This window comes from Mytilus trossulus, chromosome 14, assembly GCF_036588685.1.
Source record: "Mytilus trossulus isolate FHL-02 chromosome 14, PNRI_Mtr1.1.1.hap1, whole genome shotgun sequence".
In the NCBI taxonomy this organism is placed as follows: Eukaryota; Metazoa; Mollusca; class Bivalvia; order Mytilida; family Mytilidae; genus Mytilus; species Mytilus trossulus.
The window spans coordinates 51,107,013-51,133,901 of NC_086386.1; the positions used below are offsets into that span (position 1 = coordinate 51,107,013).

Genomic DNA, 26,889 nt, shown 5'->3' on the forward strand with positions numbered 1-26,889 from the left:
AAATGTCGATGAATAACTTTTGTTAATAACATTCCCATTAACACTTCAAAACTTTACTACTTAAAGTTTTGAACAAACCATTAAATACATTTGTACGTTCTTGATGCTTTTTTACAACCATTGGGACTTTTTAAATTATGTGATATGTCTCTGATTCGTAATCCTTAGGATTTTTCAAATATGTACCTATTATCGATCAATTTACTAGTAAATTACCTTCGCCGTATTTGGCACAACTTTTGGGAATTTTGAATCCTCAACTTTGAACTTGTTTGGCTTTATAAATATTTTGATAAGAGCGTCACTGATGAGTTTTATGGAGACGAAACGCGCGTCTGGCGTACTAAATTATAATCCTGGTACCTTTAATAACTATTTTCCCTTAATATATACTATCACATTTTGATCTAAACTCATGATGCAGGTATCAATTTTTCAGTAAGATTTGAGGGCCCAGTACACGTGTGCGTGAGTGCACGTCAGTGTTATTCAGTGTTTTTTTCTATGCACTGATTTGCAGGGTGTATTTTATTATTAAGTTGTCATTTTCAGTTTTTCTTTGACCTATGCTCTTTTTTACTTTCTCCGTTGGTATCATATAATGCTCTTTCTTTGTAGAGTACATATATTATCATTAAGTAACATTATATAGCTATCTCATTTGTCTTACATTTTTGTTTATCTAGTTTGTATAAATGAAAGCACTACCTTAATGTCCAAAACACATCCAGAGATGAATGGATCTGATTCCACATAAGGAACATATACAGAGCATGCATTGTAAGCTGCTGCATTTTGAAAATGGTATGTACAATGTTGTCGTGCAGAATCCTCTGTCCAGCCATTGTGCCATACTTTTGTAATCTTCAAAAAACAAAAAGCTTAATTGTTAGTCTTGTATGATTTTTATTTTAAGTTTCTTGCGTATAATTCGATATTTAGTGTGACGTCCATTATCACTGAACTATTGTTTATATTTGTTAAGGGCCATGGTGAAGGACTCCTCCGGGTGCAGGACTTTCTCGCTGCATTTAAGACACATTGGTCGCCTTCGGATGCTTCTGCTCTATGTTCGGGTTGTTGTTTCATTGCTACAGTCCCCATTTCCTTTCTCTATTCTAAAAGGGAAACTGGAGCGCGAATATCAAAACTCAAGTGCATTACAAAAGGGATTCGTTATTGTTCAAAACAAGCTAAATAAACGGACATTCATAATTTTTATCAACATATTCAGTAAGATATACAAATAATCTTGAAGGACAATTCCGATTGGTGAAGTTTGTGATTCTAAAAAACTGTATTAAATCAATTTTTTTTTTATATCAAATATATCGCACAATTAAAAAAAGTTTCAAAATTATAAAATTTTTGCTTGAACGATCTCAAAATCATTAAGGCGGGCCTTTAAACTGATACGCGAAACGACCCTTTAACTAATCAAAACAGCATAAATTAAAACAAAAACCAACCAACATCACAGAATTAGAATAAACATAATTTGAATTTGAGAGGGCGTATATGGCTAAGGGTAGACATGTACGGGATAATTTTAGGGAGATAATTCATTTTAAATTACATAAACTCTTTCTTGAGTTTGAAACATACATTTTTAAATTTATTTATATATTTTCGCGAAAAAATGATATCCTGTTTAAGATAGGGTTGAAGTATGCATAACATATATTTTTTCTTTGAAATATAACAAAATTAGGTAGCGATCACGTTTCGCACTTCAATTACTAAGTATATAAATAGATACTAAACAATCTCCCTGTTGTTGTCAATAATGTGAACCACTCACATGAAGCGAATACGAATCACAAAAACAACCCCAAAAACCTTTTAACAAATTAATCATGTTTATTGCAACATACACTAGTGTGAAAAAGATATAATCATTCGTACTATGAACAACACAAATCACATTGCAATTGTGTTTTTAAGAATCAAAGTTAACACCCATTGAATATGAATATTATCATAGAAGGCAATAAACAAATGACATAATAATAATGAACTATCATTATGACTTTAAAGAGATCTGGGAGCAAATAATGAAATAATACATATTAGCTTGTCTTACGTTCATTAACGGAGACTCGTCAGATTCCATTGGATAAGATGGTGGTTCTAAGTCATCATGTTCATAACCTGATACATCTCTTTTTTTTCGATTTGCAACTGTAGCACAATCGGCAGTATAAACTCCTAGTGTAGTTTTTGTGTTCCTGCATGGTCTCATCGCAGATGTTAATTCACAGTCGAAATCTGGGTCACCATGGGGATAAGTGTTATTAGGTGTCACACAGGTACAATATTGCTGACCGTAATATTCTGTTTCCTTTAATGTCCCGTTAGGATGAAATAAAGTTTCGTCTGGATATGTACTATTGACACTACAATATTAACGATACTCTTACCATAGTTAACAAATGGTAATCGCATATATATTACGTAAATGTAAGCAAATTTGGATGAAGGGGCCTTCTATATTTCAATCACATTTGTAGTGATCTTTTTTCTGTTCTTTATTTTTTTTTACTATAATATCTATACTAATATATTATCACCCTATTATCTCTATTCTCCATAACACAATGTTGACTGTTGAACGCCAATTTCTAATATTTTTACCTATTATGTCGGTTTGTTATGTTCACATATAATCCATCATTTTCTACATAAGAAAATGCCTGTACCAAGTCATAATCAGGAATAAGAAAATTGTTATCTATTCGTTTGATGTGTTTGAGCTTTTGATTGTTCAATTTGATAAGGGAGTTTCCAATTTGAATTTTCCTCATTCGGTATTTTTGTGATTTAACTTATGACTTTCACTGATGAACATAAAAATAGCAGGCTTTTTTATACGTGTTATGTTCTCCTTATATGGTTTATGATGGTATGATACTAAACCCCTTGTATGAGAGATTGTGCTTTATATTTATATGATGCAAACACAATCTTTCAATTAGTTTAATTGAGGTATTGAGCTGGCATGTTAGTAACTGCTAGTAGTTCTTTATTAATTAATGTACGATTGTCATTTTTTTCTTTAGTAACATATTCTGACATCGGACCCTGACTTTCACGAAACTTTGCGTATTTCTGTGCGTTTGTTTTGTCTACATTGACTCAAAGTATAATGGGGGAGGGAGGGTTCAGATCTCAATAAAAATGTTTAAATTCCTTTCACATTGTTGTGCCTGTTCCAAGTCAGAAGCATATGGCATTTGATAGTCTTGTTTGATTTGTATTTTAGTTTCCTTTATATATTTCTGAGTTGAGTATGAGGTCCATTATCAATTAACTAGTACATATTTTGATTTATGGGCCAGCTGAAGCACGCTTGCGGGTGCAGGATGTTTTTGGCTGCATCGATTTTTTCTGCTCTTTGGTCCAGTTGTTTTCTCTGTGATACATTCCCCTTTGCCATTCTCGATCCCATTAAGGTTGATTTCCAGCAAACCATTTTGTTTATCAAAGAACAAGAATACACAATAACTTTAGCGTATTCTTCTACAGTTACAGTGACAACATTTATTACATATGCAACACGACGGGTACTACATATGGAGCAGGTTCTGTTTACCCTTCCGGAGCACCTGATATCATCACAGGTTTTGTTGGGGTCCTTGTTGCTTATTTTTTTTATATTTTTATGATGTGGCCTGTGTTTGTTTTTTTGTCTTTTTCATTTTAAGCCATGGCGTTGTCAGTTTATTTTCGTTTTATAAGTGTGACGTCAGTAACTCTGGTAGCTTTCGTTCCTCTTTTATTTTGTGTCTTTTTATCATATCTCAGGTTAATAGGTAGAAATGAATTAATTGACCACAGTGTTGTATCGAATAGCGTCAACAACCTAGAACTTGCTGATATGTTAAACTTTATGGTTAAATGAAATATTATTTTTTGTATCAAAATCATGCTACGCAATCGATACATGAAAAATGTAAATACATACTGCCACGATAAAACAAAAGTCTTGAGGTCGGTTGAGTCTAACTGATCTCTGGGCGTATAATCGTCTTCCGTATTACCATTGTAGATACCACACAGCCCTTTTGTCATATTGGTATCTATTACAGATGGTGTTATGTTAATGCCATCTATATAGGTAGAGCCATAATTAAAAGTAAGCTTTGTTCCAGTTGGAAGAGTGATCTATTAAAAGAAAGATAAAAGAGAATGAAAACATGCCAACATTTTATATGGATATCAACATGGTGACATGTTTCATATATTGATAGAAAAAATATATGATATTTTATTGATAAACTGATTTTAAAATTGGTGTTTAAAGCAACCTTCAACACTATTTTGTCGATCAGTTTTTACTGATGGATGAATCTCGAGTGAACGGAAAGAATCTTTGACCTTCGGTAGGATACTGGCAGTTTTAGTCAATTAAGATTGGAATCGAGCGCACCTTTAATGAGCGGAATCCGAACATCAGTGTTTACATGATGGCGATACAATTGTTTGACTATTTGAATTATGGCCATTTAGAACCCAAACTAACTATCGAGAAAACATCAGCACAACATACATGAAAGGGAAAAAGATAAGTAGGAATTCTAAGTTAATAAAAGGTCATGGGCAAGGCACGTATGCATGTATATCTCACGAGCTGGTAAATTTGATACAACAGCAAAAAAACATACATCTAAAAAGTTAAATAACAGAAAAAGTTCTCTCATAGAAAAATAAAAAAAGGACGGTCAGTTATCAAATTGGAAATGAAAAGTTTAATCACTTTAAAAGAACGGATAATAACATCGACAACATAAGCATTCGTTTGAAGTAAACCATAGTCTGTACATTAAACCAACAGTGGCATACCGGTGTGCAACGATCATGAATCAATTGAAAGAAAAAAAAACTGGGTTACAAACTAAAACTGAGGTAAACATCAACTATAAGAGGAAAATAACAAAATCAACAATGCAGTGAGCTAGAACAAATATGCAAACATAGATACAAACGAACTATTTGATAAACATTGTCAGTTTCCTGACTTGGTACAGGATACTTTAGGACAACATGGTGGATTGAACCTTGTTTAATTGCTAGTCAAACCGCAAACTGTATCACAATGTTAAAACAAGAATGTACACGGATGCCCAACTTGCACAATCATTTTTTATGTGCAGTGGACCGTAAAATTGGGGTAACATGAATAGGGAAAAACGGACGAACAGACAATCGAACGAACGAACGAACGGACACACAGACCAGAAACCATAATGCTCCTTTACCTTCGTAGGTGTGGCCATACCATAAGGAACATGTGTACTAAGTTTCAAGTTAATTGGACTTCAACCTCATCAAAAACTTCTTTGACAAAAAACATTAACAAACAACTTTAACCTGATGAGGGACGAACGGACACACAATGCAGGTAACATAGTGTCCCTCTACTATCGTAGATGGGGCCATATTATAAGGAACATGTGTTCAAAGTTTAAAGTTGATTGGATTTCAACTTCACCAAAAACTACCTTGCCCAAAAACTTTAACCTGAAGAGTGACGAACGGACGAACAGACCAGAAAACATAATGCCCCTCTAATTTCGTAGGTTGGGCATAAAATGTGGCTGAAGGGATATAACACTACGTGACAGATATACAGCACACACAAACACATACTTGTGAACATTTATCATAGAAAAGCACAAACAAATTATAGAATAGTCGTAATAGAATGGAAACTGCAGGACAACGAACATAGAAGTATAATACAAACACCACATGGTATAGAAAAGAGTAATGCGCTTACTTAACTTACATAAAATGTCGAACTCGAGACAATTATTTTCAAAACAATCGTCAAAAGAATTTTCCGGACAATTGTGTTTTGGAAAGGCAATTTCAAAATTATTTAGAGAACAACCGAAAATATAACAGAACATTATCAAAATGAATGCATAACTGTTGGATGTACAAAATTTAAAGAAACGACGTATTAGAATGCATATTCACACACAGTATAGAAATAATATACTTGAATATGACAATATTGGTAATGAAATAAACATTTATCAATAGTTGGACAACAATCAATCAAACATAACACATTATTCAACTTAAACCATAAGAAAATCTTAAAAATAAAATCATTTAAGTAAGTATATGTACAAATGTATAGGTTTAAGTTATTTTTGTATGGTTCATTTTGTAAGTTTTAATTTAAAATACAACCTTTAGCAAAAAACATAAAATAATCCTCTTCAAATATATCTATTAGAAATAAATGTTAAGGATGTACTTTTAAAGTGAGGTTTGGAATTCGTGTCAGTTATTCGGACTCCTTTGTGTTTTCCATACATTACATTGTAAAATATTTTGGGCTAAAACACCAACAGTCTTTTCATATAAGACCTAATAGCTCACAAAAGGTCATTTGACAAAAGGACGTCAAGGTACGATATGTAGATATAGGAAGATGTGGTGTGAGTGCCAATGAGACAACTCTCCATTCAAATAACAATTTATAAAAGTCAACCGTTATAGGCCTGTTTTTGGCCTCCTATTTTCTCATTTTTCAAATTCTGCTACCTATTATGTTGAAATATTACCTTAGATTTGAAGTTTGTTTGAATGAACTTCAAAACCAATAATTTTAGCAAGTGGGTGAGGTAAGAATGGTAAACTTTCAGTTATTTCTCAAATATTAGAAATTATCATTCACTTTGCAGTTGTTTTGACAACGAATTTTTAGTTTTTTAGTGCCTGCGCCAACGGGATCAAAAAATATTTTTATTCCAATGACACGAGAACTTTTTTTAGCTGTCTAAATCGCCATATTTTATTCTTGGTCACGTAGGCGTTCGCTATTGAATTTTAAGAAACAATGACCAAATTTAAATTCAAACCTATGGGAATATTTTAAAGTGATAAGCACCTTTCCAAATCAAAATTTGAAAAATGAGAAAATATGGGTGCCAAAAACGAGCCTTATCGTACCTTGTACTTTAATGATTCTATATGTTCTTTCATTTGATATGAAACCAATCCAATGCATATGCAAATATAAGGGAAATGTCCGAGTCAGCATTTTCCCGCCATATTTCATAAATGAAACATCTAAAAAAACATTCCATGACCTTTCCCTATTTTAAGCTTATTTTGATCTTTCACTTATTCTCTTTCAGATATGAGTATCAAATTCAATTTCTACATATATTCAATTTCACCTAAGATCACCTAAGTACAATGTACACCCTTGAGTGATATTCGTATTGATTTTATTTCGAAGATCTTACCGTATATGATGAGCTTGTTTTTGTAACTATCAAGCTTTGGTCGTCACATAGTCTTTGTTTCATATACCGGTTAACTTTATTTATTCCGTTGTACTTTGTCTCACAGTAGTTTGCAACAAATAAGCTGTCTCCGCTGCGCACAGCTACTCCACAATTACAGAGAACATTAGTATAACATGACTGAAAGTACGCACTGACCTACAAAAATTGAACACTTAAATAAATTACGCTAGTGTTACAAATTTTAAATAGTGATGTAAACTGTGTTTTAAAGGAACACTTTCTGCAATATTCATCCTACATAAGCAATGATAAGATGTATTTGAAGTAAACACGGTGTCTCTATCATACAATAAGGATGATATATCTAGAAAATTAAATCGAAATCGGTGTCTTCATCTGAATTTTCTTAATTTCATGCACATTTATTCAAGCTAATATCACATAATAATGTAATTTTAATTCAAAAATAAAGTTCACTTGCTTAATTTTGCATTTTCCATTACGAATGCCAATAGCACTTCTAAACAAACGAACGTTTTTTAATAAAGAGATTTTCGTTGAAATTTTGAAATATACGCATACATGTCAGGTTAGTATTCAACATATAAAATAAATGATAAGTGATATTTTTATAATCATAGAATTGAAAAAGAAGATAATGAAGATATATGTCAATATTGTTAGGACTCATGCAGCTTGGTAGCAAAATGAAATGGATACAAACAAAAATACACGTATTATAATTTGATAGGAGCGAAACATTTCGTGAATATAAGACCAATTAATGGCGCGTTATTAACTAATTCTTTGTGAAACACTGCTCTGGATAGCTTCAACTTTTTAGCGGATGTTATTATTAAGAATAACATTCCAGCAGCAACGCTATGGATTTGATAGTAGCTCATATAGGAATTATAACATTTGGATTTTCAAAAACATGTTCAAACCGCATACGCTTCATCAGGGGTAGGTAATAAGATTGTAATGACTTAATTTAATGACACATAATTTGATTACAAAATTATGGTACAAATAATGTAGCACTGACTGATAATACACTTGGGTCAAAATGTACATAACTGTCCACAGTAACTGATATCAACATAGAAAATAAATTGAACAGATCTATCATGTTACGGAGGGGTATTTGCGAAAAACACCGTTCAAAGGACTATAAAATTTCCCGAGCCGCTACGGATAAAAAATTTGGATCCACGACTGGTATTTTTCGCAAAAAAACCCTCCATAGCATGATATATCTGTTTAATTACACCAAATAAATTATGATTGACACTGTGCGTACATATGTATGGTAATCGTAATACCGCGGGAATTATACATGTACCTTATAGCTGTTTTTTGAAACGTCATTGTACCTATATGTGTAAACGTCATTGGTATTCAATCAGAAAATCGATCATTTGTAAAGACGTTTTCTCCCTTTTTATATGAATATATCTCTAACAGTTTTCGGTTTAACTCAATCAACAGTGTTTAACCATTTTGTCTTAACAATCGGGATAACAGAGAAGGGTTTCGAATATTTTTTTGCCTGGACAGGCTCCCGAGGGTAAAAAAGGAATATCCAAAATTGCAAATACGGTATTTGAGGCAAATTCACCGGTTGTGGTGGAAAAGGGGCAAATTCTTTTGAAATGACGAAAAAATGTTAGAATATGCAAAAAATACACTGGTCCTCAACCAATAAATGCAGCATTCTTAGATAAGATGTAATTTAAGTATATACTATACCTGAAGCGGAAGTCGCAAATGTTTGTACATTATGTATTCACCTGCTAACATTTCGTCAAGTTGTAGCTCGTATGTTCTAAAATGTTTTATGAATAAAATAAATACACCTAGTAATGAAATAGATAATCTTTCTCTTTCTCTTCGTTGTTTTTTATGTGAGCTTTCAATAGTCGTGCTAATTCCATGTTGTGCGATCATACGTCAAGCATGTAAAGACAGTACACAAGACACAGGACACAGGACACTTTAAAAGGAAGTGTGTCTATTCTCGTCCGGAATTTTGTTTTAGTTCATACATGAAGATTATGTCTACTCATCGTGTTTGGTGCAGTCAGGAGTTTAATTATCCCGATTTAATGCTGCTACAAGCATGACAAAAGTAAAAAACAAAAAATACCAAACTCCTAGTAAAATTCAAAAGGGAAAGTTCATAATCAAAATGAAATGTTCAAACACATTAAACGAATGGAAAAACAACTGTCATATGCCTGACTTGGTACAGATATTTTCTTTTGTAGATTATGGTAATTAAAATAAGATAAAATGTTAATAATAATTTATCTGTCTGTAAAAATGTGTAGTAAAAGACATACCTATTGACAACTTAAAGAAATTTAATAAAGATGCCAGTTTTAATAATCTATGATTTTTGTAGGCAAAAGTGGTAAATCTGTTAGAAGTTGAGGGTTAAAAAAAATATTGATAGAAAATAACTTCAATTTTCGTGCATATTTTATCTTGGATTTGCCAAAGTCACGGTTAACTAAAATAAATACAAAATCAATCAAAATTTTATTCCCGCACATAATAATTAGTTCACGTAAATAAATCATTTTTGCAGCAATGTGAGCTATGAAACTATCTGAAAGCAGCAGACTATTTTTCAAAAAAATCTGCATAACACGACACATACACCATATTGGAACGATAATCTCAAATTGCTGTGGGATAAAACCTGCGAACACGAAAAAGTATGGCTGAAATGGAAAGGATGTGGTACCAAAAAGAAACGTGTGCGAGAACAATTTCTTACATCGAGAAATGCGTTCGATAAACTTTTGAGGAAAGAAAAACGAAGTTATCAATTGCGACAACAACAAGAGTTACTGAATCTTTCGACAGAGAACAACACAAGAGACTTTTGGAAGAAAATTGGTAAATTAGGAATAGCGAATGACAGGCGTTCTTCAATACCAATGGAAATATTAACATCAGAAGGTAATGTGTGTAAAGATATTAAAACAGTATATGACACATGGAAATGCAAGTATGAACATCTATTCAATGTAACTGATAGTAAGTACGACGAAGACTTTCTATGTACTGTCCAACATCAACTAGAAAATGAAATAATAAATCTTTCAGGAAAGGATTCAGAAATCTTAAATAATGATATTTCTTATGATGACGTTGAGAAGGCTGTTTATCGAGCAAAACTTAATAAAGCCGGCGGGCTCGACCAAATATGTGCCGAATTTCTTCGTAACAACTCGTGTGTGAATATTCTATTCAAGATCATAAAGTTTGCATTTGACAATGGAGTTGTGCCTGCGACATGGAACAACATACTCATTAATCCAATATTAAAACCAGACAAAGATTATCGTGATCCTTTAGGTTATCGAGGGATAGCTCTGATGTCAATTCCCTGTAAGATATATGCAGATATTCTTAACACACGTTTATCATCCTGGTTAGAAGAAAATAACATCTTAGCCGATGAACAAAACGGCTTTAGAAAAGATCGTGGTTGCATTGAACATTTATACTCTCTAACAAGTATTATAACTAATAGAAAAATCGAAAGACTATCAACGTTTGCTTGTTTCATCGATGCCAAAAAAGCCTTTGATTCTGTAAATAGAGAGATGATGTGGTTTAAACTGATGTCAATAGGCATAAATGGAAAGTTTCTAAAAGGACTACAGTCGCTATATGTAGATGTTCGCTATGCTGTTAAAGTAAACGGCCATATGACCGATATGTTTGGCGTTAATATGGGCGTAAAACAAGGCTGCAAAATATCACCATCATTATTCTCTGTGTATGTAAACGATCTAGTCGATGAAATAAACAATCTGAATCTTGGTATCCCGATCAATGAGTCGTGCATTTTGTCTATCCTGTTATACGCTGACGACATTGTTTTACTAGCACCAGATGAAGAATCCCTTCAAATGATGTTAAATGTAGTCAGCAACTGGTGTTCAAAATGGAGATTAAGTTTAAATTTTGAAAAGACAAAAATAATACATTTTCGTTGTCCCGCATCCCCTCGATCGAACTTTAACTTTCTTTTTGGAGACACAACTATTGATTATTGCAGTAAATATCGATATTTAGGATTGTGGCTTGATGAACATCTAAATTGGAAATTTACAGTGAGGGAAATAAGAAAGTCGGCCAGTAGAGCTCTCTCCGCACTTTATACAAAGTTCATTTCATGTGGCGGAATGGACTATGACATATTTACAAAACTATATGAAAGCCTTGTACAGCCTGTTTTATTATATGGAGCGAGTATTTGGGGCATATCAGAACACAAACAATTAGAAACTGTCCAAAACAAAGCATGCCGATACTACCTAGGTGCTTTTAAGAACTCTTCAAACCTAGCTATACGTGGAGACATGGGATGGACTACGGTAAAAACTAAACAAAATATCGAAGTTTTGAGACTGTATTTTAAAGTTACAAATTTAGATGGAAATAGGCTAGTTAAAAAGATACATGAATCAAGTAAATCAAAACAGCGCTCGTGGAATTCCCGTGTATTGAAATTTATTGAAAAAAGTGACTTAAGTTCTTTGATAAACGCTCAAAATATGACAATCCGACAAAAAGTTAATATTGTAAAGGACAAGTTAAACACTATGGATGCTGAAAATTGGCTACGCGATGTGCATAACGATCGAAACTGTGAAAATGGAAATAAACTTAGGACGTTCAGACAGTATAAAAGTAATCTTCAGCCAAGCAGTTTTGTGAAATCCGTCAAGTTTAGAGACTATCGTAGAACTTTATCAAACTTTCGTTGTGGTTCATTACCACTCGCCATTGAAACAGGACGTTACACCAAGCCAGTTACACCTTTAACTGAAAGAATTTGTCAGTTTTGTGATGGAAATACGATTGAAACTGAACAACATTTTTTAATGAACTGTAATTTTTATTCGGACTTGAGAGAGGAACTTTTAAATTCACCCTTTTTATCAAACTATGTTTTTATAATCTTGAGTGTAGAAGAGAAATTTAATTATATTATGAGCTGTGATGAAATTCAATTTTTGTTAGCTAAAACATTGCATTTGATGTTTAAGAGGAGAAAGATAAATTTATAACTGTTAAAGAACTTAAATTTTTTAATTATTATTTATTTGCATATTATTAAAGATTTTTAAATCAATTCTACCCTTTTCGTACTTTTTAGTTAAAAATTGTTAATTTACGAAGTAATTGTTTTGTATTTTTAAATTTTACTTTTGAAAAATGTATTAAATTGTGTATGCATTTAATGTGCATGAGGTAAAAGTGTCTCATATGTCTTTTAAGGCAGGAATCTAATGTATTTTTATGCTGTTTTTATCTGATGTATAATATATTATGTATAATGTTAGATTGTGACACTGTAATAAACTAATTACTTACTTACTTACTTACTTACCTTATAACTAAGTAAAACGAACGCCACAAAATTTAGATGATAAAAACCTACTTTTGAAGAGGAAGCAGTTATTTTTTTTCTCATTCGATACTGTCACAGTAAAGAAAAAAGAGGACATAATTGCAGTTACTACTTTTGAATAAAGGCAACAGTAGTATACCGCTGTTAAAAACTCATAAATCTATGGACAAAAAACTAAATCGGGGTAACAAACTAAAACCGAGGGAAATGCATTTAATATAAGAGGAGAACAACGACACAGCACTTAAATGTAACACACACAGAAACGGACCGAGCATCAACCATATATGTAGTCACATGTTTGTGATTCAGATATATATAACGATCAACCAACTCGTGACGGTGTCTATCAAACAGTCCCTAATGTTTACCACTATAAACTTTTCGACCAAATATATCCTTGTAAGCAGCAATCCCCTTCCAATCATATCATTATAGAAACTCTGAAAAATCGTATCAACTAGTAGGCATATACTTTTCTTTATTCTAGTGCCGATGTAGTTTTGTCACTTGAAAATTAAAAAAAATATAATTTGGCTGCTGAAATATTTGTGTATTTATACATTATCAGTTGATAATATTGTAGCAAAGATAATGTATTTTAAAGCATTATTCTGAATTCCTAAAAATTTAAAGCTTTAAAAATAATTAATGTCCCCTAGTATCTTCTGTCTTCTTTTTGCCCTATCTCTTGGTATTTCATGCAGTTTTTGCCATTAATATTTTGATCCCATTGTCTTGATTGTTGTGGAATTCGGTGCTATTATAACATGTATAATGAGAGGTTTAGTTAGGTTTATAACTAGGTTTAAGCCACCATTTTCTACTAAGCAATATGCATGTACCGAGTCAGGAATATGACAGTTGTTCTCCTTTCGTATGATGTGTTTGATCTTTTGGTTTTGTCATTTGAAAAGGGACTTTCGTTTAGAATTTTTCGGATTTCATTATTTTTGTGATTTTTCTTTTGTTAAGCACAGAAATGAACAATTTATCTTCTACATATTCAAAACTGAGTTTTAGGAACAATAAACCAAATACCACTATAATATAAAATTAAATTTTGTTTACAATAAGGACATCTGGTTTAACTTGGATAGGCTACAATAAACTGGATACAGGTTTAATATTTCCATTAATTAAAAAATAGCAAAAACTGCAGTAGAGGCACATACACGAGTTTAATTTAAACAGCCGTGGTTGACAACAGATCGATGATATGATTTGTTTAATGTAATGTATAAATTATTGTGTAAAAAGTAAAATCACAAAATAAATGAACTCAAAGGAAAATCAAATCGGAAAGTCCCTAATCACATGACAAAATCAAATGACAAAACAAATGAAAAACGAATGAACATGAACTATTATATTCCTAGCTTGGTACAGGCATTTTTAAATGAAAATGGTGTATTAAACCTGGTATTTGATACTTACTGTTGATCAAATGTCCTCATGTGCGGATCATTGTTTGAAAAACAACTTTGGCCTAATGTGCTAACGTCTTTGTCTATTACATAGATCTGAAATGCACATTAGTTGTACAAAAGTAGGTATACAATTTTTAATTGTTGACTTTTTCCCTGTTAGAGACAATTCTATGGTTATCCTCATCATTCATTATCTACTCTATACGGTTTCTTTAAATACATTCTTCCTTTATATAAGAGGCAAAGTTTAGTGTACGATACAATAAAAGAGTCACGTTCGAAACGAAATTATTTCCTTTGGATATTCCTGCTACAAATTTTCAATCTTATAAGTCTAAAATGAAATATTCATGCATGTGTTGAGCTCTGCAGGTTGAGATATCATTAAGGGCATCCCATACAGTTTCAAGGGAGTTAACTCTTGACGCGACGTTAAGCGTTTGAATTCCCGCAAAACATCACTTTTTGCTGAACGTAATGCGTGTAATGTTCCGTAATAAGAAACGTGATGTGGAATGTCGATGCTCCAATTTCTGTTTCTCCCGCTTTCTTACTTCTACGCCATTAAAATTAGTGCATTTGATTCTAACAGGATAACAGTATAATACCATTATCAGAAATAAAATAAATAACTGTATATGTTTCTTTGAGATCTTCAACAAAATATCGTAGTGAGCAATCTCAAGACGACTGACCCTTTTGGTGCATGTCAATTATCATTTTTATTATCATTCATCATCCATGACATTTTATTACAGCACAGAAAACCAATGATATTTTAAAATGTTTACCGAAAATTTAGGTACACGCCGCTAATGTTCTTATTTCTTCCACGTTGAACGCATTTTATCTAACAAACGACAACAATATGTTTATACACCCGTAAAAATTTTTACGGGACGTATTATGGTATACAAATACCCGCGTCCGTTTGTCCGTCGTAAACATTGTACATCATATTACCCAAATCTCATTAAGCTGAACATTGTTCTTTTTTCAGTCATGATGGTCATACGATCTGTTTAATTTTTGGTGAACATTTTGAGTTACAGGACCTTGTAACTTAAACAGGTTTTCTTCACGGTTCGCGGTTTATGACTATTGCTTAAAAATTTACACACTTCTTAGTTATTTAATCTGAAGATCTGTATAAACGTTTGAGGATGATTCAAAATTGTGATTTGATAGTTATTGAGTTTATGACATAAATGGGGTTTTCACATGTCGAGCCGTATCTCAGAACCTATTTCAATAATTGCATAAAACTTCACGTGCTTTTTAGTTAAATTACTCTTACGGTATGGATACCTTTGCGAGATGATTCTTTTATTCATTTTTAAGTTCTTGAATTTTTATTGAGCTTCAGTTTGAGGATCATAACAAACTTCTTATTGAGCAAGAATAATGAATGAGTTAAGACATACTTAGCATTACTTCCTGTAAAACCCCCATGTTATTTTAAAAACATGTATAATTTTTTATCATAAGACGACTGGCGTATCATGCGCTCGTAGTGCAGCTGTTTATTTTGTTCTTTATACATGTATGTTTTATAAATATATTACCGAAATGATGGAATGACAGCAAATACAATGCAATTTCCAATATAATCAATGTTTCTAAATGGCATAACTCTTTTAAAGTTTAGTTGATATGCACTGATTTTCGAGCGTGTCCATGTGAATTCAGTTTTATAGAAAGTTATCAAGAATTGCACACTTGAAAAATTTAATTAACGAGAAGGACCGGAAGGACAGACAGAGGAATGGACGTGCGATATTTTATGTATGCGCTTGATGGTGAAAAAAATAAACAGTTATTGACCAATAAAATTACGCTATGGGAGAAGGATTTTAATCGCAACTAATCCAATCGTTTTTGCCAAATCAAAAAATGCAAAGTTATAGTTTCATTGTTTGGACAAAAGCATTATTTAGCAAATTGAAGATTTTCCTTTAAAAGATTTGGCTTTTGTTTTCTGCAATTTATGTACAAAAAAAGAAGTTCCGTTTGCAGGATGATGCTGAGTTCACACGTAATTCGATTTCGATTCGCATTAACTATTTCGAATTAGTTTAATTCGCATTCGAAATGTTTTACGTACTAACGTAAATTCTAAAGTTACTGTCTTAACGACGTTAACTTTTATTTCGTATCAATATCTTTTCTATATAGTATAATTATAATATATATTATTGTCCCTCTTCTCCGTGTAACATACTCCGGTAAATTAGGAGATAACTGTGTTGTATTTCAAGCTCCGAAGTCATCAATTGAGGATTTGATTTCAAATTAAGTTTACTGGCGACGCGTTAGCGGAGACAGTAAATAAACGAGTATTCACGACCATCGAATTCCCAATTGATGTCTGCGGAGCCCAAAATACAATATTGTTATCTCCATTCTAATATATGAAACTGACATTGACAAGTTTAAAACATGTATTTAAAATCTGATATATGCCTACTGCTCTTGCGCGGACGTCCAATGGCAACAATTGTAAATTGATGTGATGTAAATAAGTGACGTTATCCAATCAAAATGAACGTTACAAACGTTGTTGCATTAGAATCTAGGTTTAATGTTCTTATCAACATCCACATTCAAACTATCTAATCCATTAGAAATTTCAACTCAATTATTAGATAAATTTAATATTTCACCTATATGTTAAAGGTGTTTTGGCAAAAAATATGCTATGGTTTATGGTCAAGCATATCAGTGTTATCAATTTAATATATTAATAATTACATGAATTTTAATATGCATTATGACATTTTTTTTTGTCTTTTTATTTCGTGCCTAGTAGGTATTTAAAACACTGAATTCATTTATAACAAGCCTATCATATATTTAATATACACAAAAATCACGAAATTCTGACGTACGTCGAAAAGCCTGGGAGTTCATGAACTAGAGGCTCTAAAAAGCCTGTGTCGCTCACCTTGGTCTATATGAATATTAAACAAAAGAAGCAGATGAATTCATGACAAAATTGTGTTTTGGTGATGGTGAAGTGTTTGTATTTCTTACTTTACTGATCATTCTTGCTGCTCTATCTATAATGAACTTTGCCCAGTAGTTTCAGTGAAAAAATGTTAGTAAAAATGTACAAATTTTATGATAATTGTTAAAAATTTACTATAAAGGACAATAACTCCTTAGATGGTCAATTGACCATTTCGGTCATGTTGACTTGTAAATCTTACTTTGCTAAATTATTGCTGTTTACAGTTTATCTATATCTATAATAATATTCAAGAAAATATTCAAAAAACAAATTAATGTCCTTAACATTACTAATTCAGGGGCAGCAACCCAACAACGAGTTGTCCGATTCATCTGAAAATTTGAGGGCAGATATATCTTGACCTAAAAACAATTTTACCCCATGTCAGATTTGTTCTAAATGCTTTGGTTTTTGGGCCAGGTGAGCGAAAAATGAAACGATCGACTGTATCAACAAACGAACGATTGCATAACTGTCACATTTCTTTCTTTGAATTACAAGACGAATTAATTGGTTAGATTGGTTAATCAAGACATACTTCTGTCATTTTATGCTCTATTGTCAATGTAACAAGGTTAGGCATTACATTTGTCAATATTTTACACTGAGCGTTAGCGAAATGTACAATATGGTCAAATATTATACCTACCATGTTAAACTGACCATACAGCATGATATGAAGTAAGTTTTTCGATTATTAAATTACATATACAGTATTCCTCCTGTATCGTAGAGGTTTTCAGCTCCGATATAATGACAAAATTTGCTGATGAACTAACCAAACATAATTAATCAACCTGAACATAATTTGGATACACCAACCAATACAATGTAGATATATCCATAAATCACACAAACAGATTTTGTACAAAATTTATGACCTAAAAAATAGTATACAAGCATATCTGACCGAACGCCATCAAGAAAGATTTTGAAACAAACATACTGGTAATAATTAAGTCATAAATAAATACAAAGACATAAACAAATTGGAAAGTAAACAACACTTTTAGAATATCATGCGTCCAGACACCACCTCTGGAAATATCCTTATTAGCTACATTGAAAGCCTCGAATCCGAAGACCGGATGCACGAATCATTAATTATCACAAAAGGTATTAGATAAAAACAGTACAAATAAAAATAAAAATATAAGCTTTGAAAAACGAGCAAATGATAATGTTAGCATCTATAATTTATAACTCAAGACGATCTTTTATTAACGGCGAAGTAGAGGCAGACTAATAATCTTCCGTCTTGCTTCTTAAAAACGAGGTTTTTGTGAGAGGATTCCTGATAAAAGCCTGGCGCATAAATTATTCTAAACACTTACCTTTATATCTGTTGTATGATAATTTCTCCAGTAACTTAATGAGCCTTTTGCTGCTACTGTATCTGCGTTATAAAGCCTTAAATTGATTAACCTATCTTCAATATTTGCCAATTGGTCTATTTGTCCTGTTATGTTGATCAGTTGTGGATCCTGCCAATTACTATGAGCAAACTTTATACCACAATAATCTGTTGTAAATACAAGGCCGTCTTTTGTGATTCCATTTGTACATCCCTTGGTTTGGTAATCAGGAACTCCATTTAAAAGAACTAAGAGACAGTCGTCTTTTTTGATAGACGCTATTTGGTGTTCAGGTCTGAAATTAGAAATGATATATCTTTTATAAAGTTTAATTTTATTATCATGTTGGGAATAGATTGTCCTTATTGCTAAGAAAAATGTTGACGCCTACTCAGAAGAGTCTGAAATACTTTTTTGTCGCTTTGTGTTCGAACGAATATTATTGATAAGCTGATGATTTGGGACTGAAACAATTGTCGGATAATTTCGCTGTAATTGCTTACGACAACTGTCTTCCAATAAACAATTTTCATATTATAAAATTCCATCCTGGGGTTCATTGTATACAAATATAAGACCCGTTTCCGACTATGTGTAATGACATCTTGATTCTCAAAGCAAAGTGTAAAAAAATCATACCTTGGGTGCAATTTTGAAAAAAAATGACAATTTCATATTTTCTAGATACGACAGGAATAAAGTTACCGTGAAAATACTTTTATTTGTAAGGTACCAATTGCCGTAGCTTCGTGGATGGCTTTATCCACACATTTAAGTGTCCATGGAAATATGACAACTGTTGTCTAAATCAAGACATAGAAAGATACCCAGGTAATTTTAACAATATGGATACGGGCATATACTGTAGAGAATACATCGAATATCAGCCAATGCACCATAATCTTCAGACATGATTTTACTCATTTAATCTATTAAAAACATGAACTGAATCACCTTTAACCTTTAAATTCTCATGATAAAAGAAGTTGTTATCGATGGAAGTCAGACTCCCGGTGATGATATGCGATGATTGAGTGTTTATTTTATTTCTACTTAATTCTTATACAAAATAACCAATTTCATATTGGAATTGCTTGTTTATTTCATACCAACTAATTCCACAAAACAAACGTAACATATTTTTATGTAATCGATTTTCAAGCTGCGTTTTTATTGTCAAGTTAACACTTTTGATGATCGTTAATCTGTTGATCATACGATCTCTTGTAAATGAGTGTCATAGATATAGGAAGATGTGGTGTGAGTGCCAATGAGACAACTCTCCATCCAAATAACAATTTAAAAATTAAACCATTATAGGTTAAAGTACGGCCTTCAACACGGAGCCTTGGCTCACACCGAACAACAAGCTATAAAGGGCCCCAAAATTACTAGTGTAAAACCATTCAAACGGGAAAACCAACGGTCTAATTAACGGTCATGCCTTTATAAGTACAAGAGTGAAGTATTTAAAATAGTTACTTAGCAATTTCTTTTAATTGAGAAATTTTGCAAGTATTTATAATCTGTTTTTCCCGAAAGCAATCATTTCATAACAAATTATAATTTTAAAACAACATATGACTATTATCAAAAATATTTGATAGTATCAATAGTTTGATGATGGCTTTAATTTCTTCATTCGATAATTCTTCTTCAGAAAACTAAAATTCAAAAATTTAAGAGATCACGAACATATAAACGCTGCTGAAGGCACGAAAATTGTCACCCGCTAATTAAACTACTTCCATAATGTCTTCACTTTAAAAAACAATCGTTTAAATCCTTGATTTTACTTGCATTTGCCCTTAATTGATGGTGTATCAGGTTATGCTACCACATAGTATGTAACATTTTAATGTGGTATACAATCCTGGGTCAACAGCCAGTAATATACAATTTTTTTGGGGTGTACTTTCTAGTTTATATTGTTCATTCTCCTGAATTTCTGATAAAAGATGGGCGAATGATACCAGAGAGACATTTTAAAACTCATAGAATAAATTGACAACGACATGGCTGAAAAAGAAAAAAAAACAAACAGACAAAGAATACTTTTCACTACATAACAAAAAAACTAATGATTAAGCAAAACGAATCCCATCCAAACCTTTTGGGTGATACCAAGTGTAAAGGAAGTGTAAGGAAGATTCTGCTGTGCTTAAACAACAAACCAGTTTACAAACATTAGGCTGTCAGAGCGACAACAAACCGGATTTATTAACATTTATTCGTGTTCTGGCATTTTTCAATATCACAAGAACCATAACTGATGAACGGTAACAGTAAAAATCGTCAATATAAAATTTGATCTTCATTTTGTCATCAGTAACAACATATTTGAATTTTAAAGCTATGGGTGAACGGTCCATGAGTTAATACACGGACACGACTGAAACACACAATTTTTCTATCTTTCAAGAACCATAACTCCTTAACGGTAAAAGTCAAAATCGTCATTATTTAACTTGACCTCAATTCGGTCATCATTAATAACATATCAAAATTTAAAAAACTTTGGTTAAACAGTTGATGAGTAAACGCACGGACAGGACTGAAAACACCATTTATCAACCTTTCAAGAATAATTACTCCTAAACAGTAGAAATTAAAATCGTTATTATTGAACTTGACCTTCATTTTCTTGGCAGTAATAACCTATGTTAACCTAGATAACATCTTCTGACATGAGACTCGGACTTCTCGTGAACTGAATTTTAATGTGCGTATTGTTATGCGTTTACTTCTCTACATTGGCTAGAGGTAAAGGGGGAGGGTTGAGATCTCACAAACATATTTAACCCCACCGCATTTTTGCGCCTGTCCCAAGTCAGAAGCCTCTGGCCTTTGTTAGTTTAGTATTATTTTAATTTTAGTTTCTTGTGTACAATTTGGAAATTAGTATGGCTTTCATTATCACTGAACTAGTATATATTTGTTTAGGGGCCAGCTGAAGGACTCCTCCGGGTGCGGGAATTTCTCGCTACATCGAAGACCTGTTGGTGACCTTCTGTTGTTTTCTTTTTCTTTGGTCGGGTTTTTATCTCTTTTACACATTCCCCATCTCCAATCTCAATTTTATTTAAATTTAAAAAGCTATGATTGAACGGTTCATAAGTGAATACACGGACACGACTGGAAACACCATTTTTCAATCTTTCAAGAACCTTAACTCCTGAACGGTAAAAGTCAAAATCGTCATTATTGAACTTGACTTTCATTTTGTCATTAGTAACAACATCTTAAATTTCTAAAGCTTTGGTTTAACAGTTCATGAGTAAATTCACGGACAGGACTGGACACACCATTTTGCAACCTTTCAAGAACCATAACTCCTGAACGGTAAAACTCAAAATCGCAATTATTAAACTTGACCTACATTTTGTTGTCAGTAACAACATATTAAAATTCTAAAAAGTTTAGTTGAACGGTCCATGATATGAGTAAATGCAACTGACATTTTTGTCACAAAGATCAGGATAAAATCGCGAACAAACAGGTAACATTTGGTGCCTTGACTGTTACTTTTTAATTTTGTTTTTCAAGTATTGTTTATTTAGGCATTAACAGTAAATAGATATCTTATATTTTCTGACGAAGGGGGATATAACTGCTTATTGAAAAAATATACATGTACATTAACTATTGATAATAATCAACCTTATGTTGTCAATACTAACGCATATTTTGGCCAAGCACATGACAGTGGCATCGTCAAACTAGCTGGAATTTGAAGCTCTTCCCCTTCTTTGACTTGATAATTGGTCGCTGAGGCTGCAGCAATCTATTGGAAAAACGTATCAACAACGTATAAACACGATGAATGAATTACTATGTTGTGCATAGGGAAGCTATAAATCAAGACATCTACAATGAGTTTGTTTTTTAAATTAAAAAAAAACAATCTTAGATAATGATTAAAATGATTTATCAAAAGGCATGCATATATTCAAATGCAATGCATGTTAAATAACTCCAATGTTGTCTTACAGTACTTGCAACCTTAGGCGTTACTTTTTGACGTGAACTTGACTGATCGGTGAATGATCGGTGACGGATGTTTGACTGATCGATGACTGATCGGTGATCGGTGACCCATAGGATCCGTCAGATAAGTCAAATAACCTATGTGAGAGTTACCGTGACAACGGTCATCGATCAATCAGTAAATCAAATGTATGCACGGATCGGACGGATACGTATATTTTTCAAATTCTTATGTAAACCGAACTCAACATTGTTTACGATCCATGAACGCGGACCTCGACGAAGACACCATAATTTACACGTTAATTTGGTTGCAATAAAAAAAGGAAAAATAGTATAACAGTTATATTAGATTCTTAATTAAAGCGTTAAATTGTTTGTGTTGATTAATAGTTTTGCATTAAAAATTGTAAACATTAGAAACATATATAATACATAATAGTATTATATGTCTCAGTTAACATGAACTTCTACCTACGAAAATGCCGATAATCCGCCATTGGAGTTTTGAACTTTTATTGTTTAGAAAAGGTCGTTTTTCATAAAATTAAAAAAATTAACAGAAAGGCATATTTAAATTTTATGCGCATTGTTCAAAATAACCCAAAAAACTCTCTTTTATTTAAAAAATGACGAAGTTTTTTTGTAAATCAGTTATTTCAAACAACTGGAGATAAATATTTTCATTAGAATTGAGATAATAAGAATTAAAATACTTAAGGTCAAGGAACAGTAAATGGGCTATGTCACAGATTTCAGTAAAATTTGGCATACAACTCTGGCTCGATGAACTTCAACTGAAAATCGAAAAAATAATGCATTTATCTCATTTATCATTTACAATATTACTGAATGAATTCTTGCACAATGGGTGAACATTTGTATAGAAAGCACATAAAATCGGCGAAAACCCTTCAAAAATTTGTCTTAAAATCGCCAAATCTTTAATTCTACTCCATAGATTTTTCTTAAAAAAACTATATGTTGTGGATTCATAAATTTCCGTTATAATGATGCAAAATAAAGATAGGGTCACCGACTTCGTTTTTACGGTATACATCATTCAAAGTTTGGTTCTTTGTGAAAAAATCCAACAAAACGTCGAAATAATCGTAACGTTATCGCGTTGCAGGCCGTAAAACGTTGATTTTTGACGTTTTTCACTACCAACAAGGTAACAAATTGATTATTAGACAAAAAACGAAGTCGGTGACCATATGATTATTTTATATCATTAAAACAGAAATTTATGTGTCAACAATATATAGTTTTTTAAGAAAAATCTATGGATTAGAATTAAAGATTTGGCGATTTTAAGACAAATTTTAGAAGGTTTTTTGCCGATTTTATGTGCTTTCTATACAAATATTCACCCATATTAAAAGAAATCAATCTGCAATTTTTCAGATAATAAAAGAGTTAAATGTATTATTTTTTCGATTTTCAGTTGTAGTTCAACGAGCCAAGGTTGTATGCAAATTATTAGCAAAATCTGTGACATAGCCTATTTACTGTTCCTTGACCTTAAACTTTTATTTTTGTGGAATAAGAATGCAGTGATTGAAATCATACTAAAACTTTATTAGCGTTGTTAAAAAAAAACCAAAATTAGTCTTCTTTTTATTAAAAATGAAGCTATTTTATTTGAAATTAGTCATTTTTACCATCTTGAGACAAGTCGTCTAATCAGAATTGAGATATACTGAGAATTTAAATACTTAAACTTTTATTTTTGTTGAATAAGAATGCAGTTGTTGATTTATTTTGATGCAAATTATTAACCGTCATATGATTTCAGTACTTTTTGTACATCAAGATTGGCTGTTCTTCATAAAATATGCTTACTTTAAGGAAAAAGATATTAAATTTTAGTTCACGTTGCCTAAAATGCAAATATTTCTTCATTTTACTAAAAATTATTCACCGCCTTTGGATTCTTGTACTTTTTATAGATTAGAATAGTTCTTTTTTCATGAAATTAAAAGAGTGTCAGAGAAATCATACTAAAATGTTACTCGCATTGTTTAAAATAACCAAAATTAGTCTTCTTTTTATTAAAAATGAAGCTATTTTATTTGAAATCAGTAATTTTTACCATCTTGAGACAAGTCATCTAATCAGAATTGAGATATACTGAGAATTTAAATACTTAAACTTTTATTTTTGTTGAATAAGAATGCAGTTGTTGATTTATTTTGATACCAATTATTAACCGTCATTTGATTTCAGTACTTTTTGTACATCAAGATTGGCTGTTCTTCATAAAATATGCTTACTTTAAGGAAAAAGATATCAAATTTTTGTACGCATTGCCTAAACTGCAAATATTTCTTCACTTTACTAAAAATTATTCACCGCCATTGGATTTTTGTACTATTTAGAGTTTAGAATAGTTTTTTGTCATGAAATTGAAAGAGTGTCAGAGAAATCATACTAAAACTGTGTACACGTTGTTTAAAATAACCAAACTTAGTCTTCTTTTATTAAAAATGAAGCTATTTTATTTGAAATCAGTCATTTTTACCATCTTGAGACAAGTCATCTAATCAGAATTGAGATATACTGAGAATTTAAATACTTAAACTTTTATTTTTGTTGAATAAGGATGCAGTTGTTGATTTATTTTGATACAAATTATTAACCGTCATTTGATTTCAGTACTTTTTGTACAACAAGATTGGCTGTTCTTCATAAAATATGCTTACTTTAAGGAAAAAGATATCAAATTTTTGTACGCGTTGCCTAAACCGCAAATATTTCTTCACTTTACTAAAAATTATTCACCGCCATTGCATTTTTGTACTTTTTAGAGTTTAGAATAGTTTTTTTTCATGAAATTAAAAGAGTGTCAGAGAAATCATACTAAAACTTTAAGGAAAAAGATATCAAATGTTTGTACGCATTGACTAAACTGCAAGATTGACTGTTCTTCATAAAATATGCTTACTTTAAGGAAAAAGATATCAAATTTTTTTACACGTTGCCTAAACCGCAAATATTTCTTCACTTTACTAAAAATTATTCACCGCCATTGCATATTTGTACTTTTTAGAGTTAAGAATAGATTTTTTTCATGAAATTAAAAGAGTGTCAGAGAAATCATACTAAAATGTTATTCGCATTGTTTAAAATAACCAAAATTAGTCTTCTTTTTATTAAAAATGATGCTATTTTATTTGAAATCAGTAATTTTTACCATCTTGAGACAAGTCATCTAATCAGAATTGAGATATACTGAGAATTTAAATACTTAAACTTTTATTTTTGGTTGAATTAGAATGCAGTTGTTGATTTATTTTGATACAAATTATTAACCGTCATATGATTTCAGTACTTTTTGTACAACAAGATTGGCTGTTCTTCATAAAATATGCTTACTTTAAGGAAAAAGATATCAAATTTTTGTACGCGTTACCTTAACCACAAATATTTCTTCACTTTACTAAAAATTATTCACCGCCATTGCATTTTTGTACTTTTTAGAGTTTAGAATAGTTTTTTTTCATGAAATTAAAAGAGTTTCAGAGAAATCATACTAAAACTTTATATGCGTTGTTAAAAATAACCAAAATTAGTCTTCTTTTTATTAAAAATGATGCTATTTTATTTGAAATTAGTCATTTTTACCATCTTGAGACAAGTCATCTAATCAGAATTGAGATATACTGAGAATTTAAATACTTAAACTTTTATTTTTGGTTGAATTAGAATGCAGTTGTTGATTTCTTCACTTTACTAAAAATTATTGACCGCCATTTGATTTTTGCACTTTTTAAAGTTTAGAATAGTTTTTTTTTCATGAAATTAAGAGTGTCAGATAAATATTACTTAAATTTTATTTGTATTGTTTAAAATTTTATAGTTTTCGATTGTGACAGGAATATAAAAAGTCCTTGATTATGATAAGTTTTTTTAAAAGGATTTTATCATATTAGGGATACAAAAATTTTGAATATAGACTACATCTTTCAATAACTGATCCTTTCATTTTGCTTTTCCCGAGGATGTTTGGAAAATTGTAAAATCAAAATCGCGATGTAGACACCGTTTTGAAACCCGCCGGGTTTGAAAATATATTGCCTAAATAAAACAAAAAGACCATTCTTTAATAATAATATATTTATGTTAGGTTTTATCAGTACATTTCTTTTCAATAAAACTTTGCTAAATTGTTATTATTAAAGCAAAATGTATCATCATGATCATTGAACGTTCGATTTTCACTAGTCGCCATTTTAATTAAACAAAACGAAACTCAGATTCCGTAATTTGTATTAGTTTATCATGTGACGTATTACAGGTCAATCCGTCATCAAGGTCGATCGGTTCTATCCGTCCGATCCGTCCGATCAGTCAATTACTTTTACTATAAGTCTGACGGATTGCTGACGTGAGTCTGACG

The 26,889-nt window shown here is 31.6% G+C and overlaps 1 protein-coding gene across 1 annotated transcript in view; it reads right to left on the reverse strand.

Moving 5' to 3' along the window:
* Positions 1 to 26,889, reverse strand: part of LOC134697845 (uncharacterized) — a 38,593-nt gene that overhangs the window by 6,701 nt on the left and 5,003 nt on the right. Inside the window, exons 6-13 of the mRNA XM_063560132.1 lie at positions 22,181 to 22,284; positions 18,480 to 18,795; positions 14,143 to 14,228; positions 9,021 to 9,096; positions 7,266 to 7,463; positions 3,965 to 4,164; positions 2,084 to 2,396; positions 709 to 864 (exon numbers count right to left, since the gene is read on the reverse strand). Of these exons, the coding sequence (XP_063416202.1) occupies positions 709 to 864; positions 2,084 to 2,396; positions 3,965 to 4,164; positions 7,266 to 7,463; positions 9,021 to 9,096; positions 14,143 to 14,228; positions 18,480 to 18,795; positions 22,181 to 22,284 (1,449 nt within the window). The remainder of the gene's footprint in view (positions 1 to 708; positions 865 to 2,083; positions 2,397 to 3,964; positions 4,165 to 7,265; positions 7,464 to 9,020; positions 9,097 to 14,142; positions 14,229 to 18,479; positions 18,796 to 22,180; positions 22,285 to 26,889) is intronic.